This window comes from Rhagoletis zephyria, unplaced genomic scaffold (genome assembly GCF_001687245.7).
Source record: "Rhagoletis zephyria isolate East Lansing unplaced genomic scaffold, Rhagoletis_zephyria_1.1 Rzeph_scaffold_08231, whole genome shotgun sequence".
Classification (NCBI taxonomy): domain Eukaryota; kingdom Metazoa; phylum Arthropoda; class Insecta; order Diptera; family Tephritidae; genus Rhagoletis; species Rhagoletis zephyria.
The window spans coordinates 1-8439 of NW_016165311.1; the positions used below are offsets into that span (position 1 = coordinate 1).

At 35.4% G+C, this 8439-nt stretch overlaps 3 protein-coding genes across 4 annotated transcripts in view; 2 read left to right on the forward strand and 1 right to left on the reverse strand.

Annotated features, from left to right (window-relative positions):
• Positions 1–6: 6 nt before the first annotated feature.
• On the forward strand, positions 7–5918 carry LOC108374879 (uncharacterized). Of its 2 annotated transcripts, XM_017630913.1 has the most exons (10): positions 339–423; positions 479–976; positions 1046–1645; positions 1699–2295; positions 2391–2753; positions 3850–3954; positions 4018–4210; positions 4611–4760; positions 4861–4968; positions 5478–5918. In XM_017630913.1, exons 2-10 carry the CDS (start codon positions 544–546, stop codon positions 5734–5736), a joined length of 2808 nt encoding a protein of 935 aa, XP_017486402.1. In that variant the 5' UTR covers positions 339–423; positions 479–543; the 3' UTR covers positions 5737–5918. The 2 variants fall into 2 exon arrangements, with proteins under 2 accessions (XP_017486401.1, XP_017486402.1); XM_017630912.1 differs by having other exon boundaries at positions 7–976.
• Positions 5919–6474: 556 nt separating this feature from the next.
• On the reverse strand, positions 6475–7936 carry LOC108374877 (uncharacterized). The gene is made up of 2 exons (XM_017630909.1): positions 7481–7936; positions 6475–7385 (listed from the first exon to the last, which is right to left on the reverse strand). The coding sequence occupies exons 1-2, from the start codon at positions 7763–7765 to the stop codon at positions 6525–6527; spliced, it is 1146 nt and encodes a 381-aa protein (XP_017486398.1). The 5' UTR covers positions 7766–7936; the 3' UTR covers positions 6475–6524.
• An 87-nt stretch (positions 7937–8023) lies between these two features.
• The window catches only part of LOC108374876 (protein RFT1 homolog), a 4351-nt gene continuing 3935 nt past the window's right edge, over positions 8024–8439 (forward strand). The window contains exon 1 of the mRNA XM_017630908.1: positions 8024–8028. Within this exon, the coding sequence (XP_017486397.1) occupies positions 8024–8028 (5 nt within the window). The remainder of the gene's footprint in view (positions 8029–8439) is intronic.

Here is an 8439-nt window from a genome sequence, read left to right on the forward strand (position 1 = left end):
GTGTCTGTAATGGCCGTGACTGCAAAAGATTTGAATGTAAATAGGAATGATAACATAGCTCATGAAAGTACTTTATTGATGTCTACTGAAAGCCAGAGAATGAGTTGCGAGTACCTACCAAACCGTCTTCGTACTCTGCCCATAAATCCTGAAGACGAAGAGCAAGTTCATAAAATAGAATCCCGACAGTCTGTATGTATATCGCTATCATCTACTGAAGATAGCCACAGTGCAATAACTGTAACTGATAGTAGTGTTTCGGGCTTCTTGGAGTTTGATTGTATGACATCCGAAATACCAGAAAGTGGTCATACAGGAGACGCTTTAATCCCGAACACCTTCAGTAACGAAAAGGCAGACCGGATGGAAGCTTTTTTACGTGACGTATCACAGCAGCGTAGAGAATTGGAAGAAAATAAAGAAGTATATGACGATAATTGCACTTTGCACAGAGATATTGATTTACATGCTTCTAAAGAAAGTGTTAAAGTAGAAGATGGCAATAAACAATTGGGCGGACTGGCATATGCTGATACTGAATCCATGACTACTTGTAGCACAGATTATCGGAGATCAGAGGAATATGTCAACATATTAAGTAAAAAGCGGGAACAAGATGCCGAGAGAGAAACTTTGTCAGAGGAAAATCCTTTTCGTGTATCGGCCAGCCCAAGTACTCAAAATATTAGAGAAAATAATGAAGACCCTCGTCGTTTAGCAAATGATGAGACGCAGGTTAACACATCCACTTCGCGGTACATCAAAGATCATTGGTTAGCTGAAACACAAAAACAGGAGGCCGACTATTCCACGGTTATTAGCGAGCAAAGCTTTATCTCAGACTCTGTTAAGCTGGATGTTCCCGAAGATTCAGTTGTAATTTCTGAGACATCTAGTGAAAATGTAAGTAACCCTTCATTTCATGAGAGCAGATGTAGTAGTAGAGAAGGGAATGCTGAAGATAGTCAAACTACAAGTAAGTATTGGGAAATGGATTTTTATGTAAAAATGCTCCGTTTATACTATGATTAACATTGATTTTCAGATTCAGCGAATGTCCAAATATCGCCACAAGTAGAGATTAGTAGCATTAATATATCCGCAAAGATCAACATTAAAATTTCCATATCGCAGTTAGATAGCTCAGAAGAGTTATGTGAAAATGTCAATGCAGAATCAGTTGAAGTAAATAGTGACGGTAGTTTGGTTGATAAAGCTCAGGAAGATGAAAAAAATAAAAGCACAACAACAATTGTTAACAACGAACTATTGGAAGCGACGTGCGACCAACAGAGGCAAGATAGAAGCAGATTACATCCGGCCAATGCGACAGAGGAAAATAACAGCGAAAATATAAACTCCGAAGAAGAGGAAGAAGCGATGTTCCTCACTCACGCAGAAAGGCTTCTCAACCAGATATATGGGATGTCGTGGAAAACGCCGGAAGTGATACGCACCCTTAAACGTACCAGCCGTACCCCTAAAAAAACAGATGGCACCCCATCGCCCACAACTTCTAAGGCATCGACTTCATTTACAGGAACAAAATTCGATAGTAATGGGAAACAAAACATTGAGCCTTCTAGCTGTGAAAAGTTAATGGATAAAAGTGTCGAGCCAAGTATATTGGATGATTTCTCTATTTGTAGGTAAAACCGTAAGCTTGGCGTTTGAATATAAAGGCATATTTATTTACAGTTCGTCGCGACATTGTACGTACGAATTTGGATTCTACACGCTTCGTTACACCGAAGCAAGACAAGAACCAAACCAGAACACCAGCTGTATATGACAACTTCAGTAGCGAACCGCGCTTTATAACTCAGCGGAATAAACAGCACGATTTTAAAGTTCCAAAAACCGAGGTCAAGAAGAAATGTTCGCCTAAACGAAAACAAAATAACGTGGCCTCAGCTGAGCGTTGGCGACAAATAGTGGATGAGAGCAGTGAGACGTCAGGTGACAATGCTTCCGACGATGACACATTAGACAAAACAGAAACCCCTGATTACAGGGGTGGTAATAAAGAAAATGAAATCGATAAAGATTCAGAGTGGAGTATCACATCTGATGATAGCGATGGAAATGACTATGAAATCCCACTACCAAAGAAAAGCAATAAAACGCAAGGTAAAAAACAACAACAACACAATTCCAATCGCAGAGAAGAGGCTAGTTCCACAGGACGTCGACTAGGAAAACCGAAATCTAAGGACGCCTTGGTATACTTAGATTTATCTAAAGATGAAGTGACTATACAAGAGGGTGAACCGACATCTCCTCCAGCAAATAATGGTAACTTCAAAACTAACCACTGATAGCCGTGAATATTTGTTTAATAGAACTGGATTCGCAATGATTTTTTTACGTGTGTTCTTTTCCTTATCCAGATGCCAAGTTTAACACTCATTTGGAGGACATTTTGCGTACCTGTAAGGCTACCGACAAGTCAAAATTGCCAGCCACTCCAGGTACTGGTGGTAAATCGAAACGAAAATTATTTACTGCTTATTTTGGCGAAGAGGATGTTGACTTAACGGTTGGTGAAGATGGTGTGCAACCTCGTACACCTGTTAGGTCAGCAACAAAAATTGACGAAGAAGTGATTTTGCAAGAAATTGAACAAGTGAAGCTAAATAATGGTTCATCGGGTAGTTTTGCTATATTTAATAAACATTTAGAAGCCATAAAACGAGGAGATCCCGTTTTCAAATTAACACCACCACGGGCTCCAGCTACACCTAAATCAACAGGTATGTTTATAGTTTTTATATTTTAAAATACACTCCCAGTCATTAATATTATTATTATTATTCATCTTTATTCAGTCTATGATTAGCATACCCTTTTGATCCTCAGTATGTACAGTTAAGGGAAAACTTTACATACTGAGGATCAAAAGGGTCTGCTAATCTAATGACTGTGAGTACATATATGCTTTTGATATACTTTAAATTATACAGAGAAATTTTTAGCAAATTTGCTCATGTAGTATATGTATACATTGTACATGTAATTATGTTCCAGACGCTGCTTGCAGCGGTGGTTTCACTCGTGTACTACATGCCTGTTCCTCCAGCGCACGATATTTGATATATATTTTTTTAATTTTTTTTAATTGAGGCAGGTTGAAGCGCTGAATATGAAATGAGAAAATCAAATAACAAGCTGCGATCCGTTAATGGATGTAAGAAGATAATTTATAAAATACACAAGCTTTCTAAATATGAACTAAATTGGAGCATAAATACTGTTTTCCCAAATATTTCGACTCCTGTGCCAGATAAAATGTAAAAATATAAAATAAATCAGGCCATAAATGTAGGTTTTGGAAATATTTCGAACCCTGCGCCACCTACCGGCCAAATTTTGTGTAGAGTTTGTTCTTTCAATATGAACCAAATCGGTCTATAAATAAGGGTTTTTCAAATATCTCGAGTCCTGCGCCATCTATCCGTTATCTTTCACATTGCATTGTCATCGGGTTCTGAGCCAAGTGTGAAGTTTCAAGTCTCTAGGTCAACGAGAAGTGGGTCAAAAACTAATTACAAGATTTGACCCATACAAACGTACTTACACACCGTCCGCCTCATGCTGGAAGCATGAATGTACAAATTTACACATGAGTTAAATACCTTAAAAAACTTTCAAACTTGATTTCCCAAGATTTTTATTTTTACACATTCATGTTTCTGGCATAAGGCCCGGGGTCGTACATACGTATGTAAAAACTGAGTTTTAAATATAACCACATAACCAAATGTAAACCCCTAAAAAATGCTGTCTTATGCTTTTAAAACAAATAGTATGTCTACATTGCTTAAAAATATATTTGTATTTAAATTTTAGAAACCTCAAAAGAGACAAGGACATTAAGAGATAATAGAAAAAACTTGTTAGATCAAATTGGCCCTACACCTAAGTATAAATACGGATTTCTCAAATCCCTTGATGGTAAATAGCTGGAATTGTACTTTAACTAATGAAAAAAAGATATTAATATGTGCTTATTGCCAGTGTGTGTTGCCAAATCACTTTGTCATCCAGATGCGTTATGTTATCGTGAAAATTATCGAACTAAGAAGGAAGAATTGGCCAAGCTGCTATACGAGCTTTATAATACAAAATTATTTCAAAACAAGTTGAAAGTCCCGATAGAATGGAACAAAAAACTTTGTAATACAGCTGGACGTTGCCTAAATAAGAAAAAGTATGTACACATATTTATAAATTAATTAAAATTAAATGGTGTTCTTATAAAAATTAATGCATATCGTTGTTTAAAGTACAAAACCGCGTATCAAGGGAATGCAAATCTGCGTATGTGCTGTTCACAAAATTTTGCGAGAGAGAGTAAAACCTGTCTTATTTCAAAACGATTCTCTCATTTATCCCTAAATATATCTAGCTGTTTTATATAAATATCGATATTTTGGTATGAATGATGTATGAAGGCTTGATGTCAGGAGCTTCCGTTGGGTAAATCTCATTTTTGGCACAAGTGTCAGTTAAGAGGTTTGGCCGAACCACGATACGCGATTTTGTACTTTAAACAACGATATACAACGTATGTATTTTAATGCGCAAAAATGTTTTTTTCCTCCATACAGAATGGGCGTGCGAACGAGTTTAGTCGAACTGAGTGAAAAGGTACTTACAAGTGCAGATCGTTTGCGGTGTACTTTAATTCACGAATTATGTCACGCTGCAACTTGGATATTCAATGGTGAGGGTGGTCATGGAAGCACTTGGAAACAATGGTAATTTATGAAAATCCCATTCACATAATTTTAACTTTTGTGTATAATTAAGATGCCTACATTTAAAAAATCGTTAAATTTATCTTAACCTCATTTCTAGGGCATTGAAAGCCAATCATATTTTTCCGGAAATACCCAAAATTGGCGTGTGCCATCAGTACGACATTGAGTATAAATATACTTATAAGTGCACTCTATGCGGGGCGAAGTACGTTAATTAAAAAAAAATTACATATGAAAAGTTCCATAACAAAAAGACAACAAATTTAAATTTGGTAGTTTCCTAGATAATGTCATGTAGATAATTAGGAAAATGCTACATTGAAATGACAAAAAATGTTAAAAAAATCGAGCTTATCGACCATCCTTATCGACTATTTTTTTATACGTAATGACTCGAGTATTTTTTAATGTCCAAATTTGAAAAAAAATTATGCTTATTGTGTAATTAGTTTAAGATTTCCGTCACGTGCAAATAACTTCCGCTATTTTGCGTACTTTAGATATTTATATTATTGTGGTTTGAACAATATTTTTAAAAATCATTTTTTTTTTTACTACTTGTGAAGACAAGTACATATATTTTAATAGGTTGAACTAGTTTCTTCAAAACTTCAAAAAAATATTAGTATGAATTATATATTGCGTTTTGTTATGGAGCTTCCGCATGCACATGTGTATACTGAATACGTATAAAACACACACACAATTTTACAGGTCACATGCTCATTCCAAATCGAAGAAAGTGGAAAATATTAGATGCTCCTATTGCCATGGTGCTATTGAGATATTCTTAAATAAAAAAGATAAGGAGGGAAATATTTTGCCTACACCAGTTCGCGAACCAACAGGTTTTGCTAAGTTTGTTAAGGAAAACTATAAGCAATACAAACGTCCCGATCTCAAACATGCCGAAGTTATGAAGATTTTAAGTACTGAATTTGCAGCATTAAAAGTGCCTAGCAGCGGAAAATAAATTGTAGCGGCCCCCTTTTGTTATAATTACATATCTTTATTTTACTAGATTAACCTTTTAAGAATAATTTTATGCAAGATTTGGGCGTTGTTTTATATGCCTTATATATTTTATTTTATTTTTATTTTAACTTTTATATCTGACACTTTAACATATTTCTTAACACTCCACATTTTAAAATTGATTGAATATACATACATAGTTTCGTACGATTCTAATTGTTTTAAATTACATGCATCCAAGGCGAATTAATATAAGGTGATTGCAGGAGTACAAAAACAAAAATTTACATGTATTTTGTTTTTGCTTTGGCGGCATAAACTGTCAAAATCTCTAAGTGTGTGTAGAAATTCAAACAAAATTTTTCAATTTCTCTGCAAACCATTTTTTCAGAGTATTCTGCATTGTAAAGAAATTTTAAAGAATTCGTTAAGATTTAATTCGATTTTTTGTCGAATTTTCTAAAATGAAATAAATTACGCACACTTCCATTCTTTTACGAAATTTCGGAAGAAAATCTGTGAAGCAACGAAAATAATGCTGCTATGTGAAGAATATCTTTCAGAATTTTTCCAGAATTTTCTTTATATTTTGTACAAAAATTTCTTTACGAGTTCGTGTCAACCCCTTCATATAATTTTCTTTGAAAATTCGTAAAAAAATCGTTACAGAAATCAGATCCTCCTAACGATTTCCTTAAGATTTCGGGAACTTTGGTTTGCAGGGTTGATATCAGAAGCCGTGCGGCGAAACACATACACAAAATCAGCTGAGCTATTAACACCACCTTATATAAATTCGCCATGCATGCATCTTATACATAGCCGCGTTCCCCTCTTTTCATCACTATCAATACCTTTAAGCACAATTTCACAATTTTCAGAGAAGGCGGCTCCTAAACATATTTGCATTACATCTAATTCTTCCAGCATTTCTGAAATGCGCTCTGGAGTTAGATCGTTTGTCGGCCAGCATTCTTCGCTGATCAATCGCTTTGCTAAATATGTTTTGATTTCACCTGTGTCGTTGACGGTCAACATTTTGTTTATATTTAGTTCCTCTTCATCTATACATACGAACATTATACGTTTTTGATTAGGGGAGCGATGTACACCCCAGAGTGTGGTCGGTAAAACCACTTCGAAAACGCTATCAAAAAGGTCGAAAGATTCGCTGGCTGTTGATGTTGGAGATTTTGTTCGGTTTGCGCTAAGATTACTACCTTCGATTTCTGGTACTTGTAAGATGTCAACATTATTGCGAGCACTTGATCTGTTACCGCAGTCATCGGCGATCGTAAAATCATCGCAATGTAATTTTATGCCTTCGTAAGAGTTTTCTGGTTTTTCAATATCTGACTGCCTTATTTGCTGCGAACATAGGATTACATTATTTCCATTACATATCTGTTCAACTTCCAAAATTTCAACCATTTCGGGAATCCGACGTGGTTTACCATTGTTGTGAGAGGTGATTTCATCTTTATGTATCTCTTCACATATTTGTTCAACTTTCAAAATTTCAACCGTTTCGGGAATGCGAGGTGGTTTACCATTGTTGTCAGATGCGATCTCGTCTTTATGTAAGGTACTTGCTTTACCGGCCGTTTTGCCACGTTTTAATTTTATTTTTCCATTCACTGGTAAAGACTATTAAAAAATTATTTATTAATCAAAGCTGGTACATATGCATCATATTGCATATGTACATACATACATATATGCGATGTATTTGCAATACTCACATTTCCTAAATTTGTGGTGGGCACAGCGTTTGGTTTCAATCTTGCTCTCTCCCTTTCTATAAGATACTTTTTTCCGCCAATTGTGTGACTGTATGCTCCTAGAATGTCATTAGGTTCGAAATGATGTTGGCACACCCGGCATGAAGTTTTTATTGGTCTCTCAAGACTTGGTATTGCTTCAAGCCACTTTTGCAATAATTCTTCCTTTTTGGGAAAGTTAAACAAGAAACGTCTATTGTTAGCTCTTTTGATTCTTTCGCAACCAGGCACACAGCAATACGGCATTTTTAAAACGATTATGATTTACGGTTTATTACTTTTCCAAATTGAATAAAGTTTAATCGGTAGAGACAAAAGAATTCAGGTAAACAAAATTATATTCTTCTTCTTCATATCTCCACTAGTACACAATTAAAGCCTGTTAGGTCTGTTCTGGTGTAGGAAAAGCGTTCGTGCTAAACAGAGGCGTATTCAAGGCGAATTTATACAAGGTGGTGTTGATGGCAAATTTAGATTTTCGCCGTGGTACTTTCTAATGTCAAAATGATGTGTTTGTTGTAAGCAAGGCGAATTCATATTACAACAAACACATCATTTTGGCATTAAGTACCGCGGCGAAAATCTAAATTCGTCATCAACACCCCCTTGTTTAAATTCGCCTTGGGCGTATTCGTACAAGGCGATAGCAACAATACAAAAACCACAATGACATGTATCAAGGCGAATTTAATAACGACCCCTATTGCGAGTGTCGACTGGCAGTAGAATAGAAATTTGTCGATCGAGTCGATCATCTTTTATTTTGCTATTGTGTAACTTGATCGATAAAAATTTGTACTATTGTGAATGGTTGACAGAATTGTAAACAGCTGTTTGTTTGTTTACATTTGTTTCTTGAGTGTTTTATTTACATCATTTTTAAAATAATTGCTTTTATTATAAAATTAAAAAAATGGACA

Bases quoted from the DNA above. Each gene is read 5' to 3' on its own strand.
- LOC108374877 (XM_017630909.1), bottom strand. From the start codon at position 7,765: ATGCCGTATTGCTGTGTGCCTGGTTGCGAAAGAATCAAAAGAGCTAAC. The intron at 7,386-7,480 runs GTGAGTATTGCA...ATTTTTTAATAG, and splicing joins CCACCACAAATTTAGGAAAT to TCTTTACCAGTGAATGGAAA.
- LOC108374879 (XM_017630912.1), top strand. From the start codon at position 10: ATGGCCGTGACTGCAAAAGATTTGAATGTAAATAGGAATGATAACATA. The intron at 977-1,045 runs GTAAGTATTGGG...ATTGATTTTCAG, and splicing joins TGAAGATAGTCAAACTACAA to ATTCAGCGAATGTCCAAATA. The intron at 4,761-4,860 runs GTAATTTATGAA...CCTCATTTCTAG, and splicing joins GGAAGCACTTGGAAACAATG to GGCATTGAAAGCCAATCATA.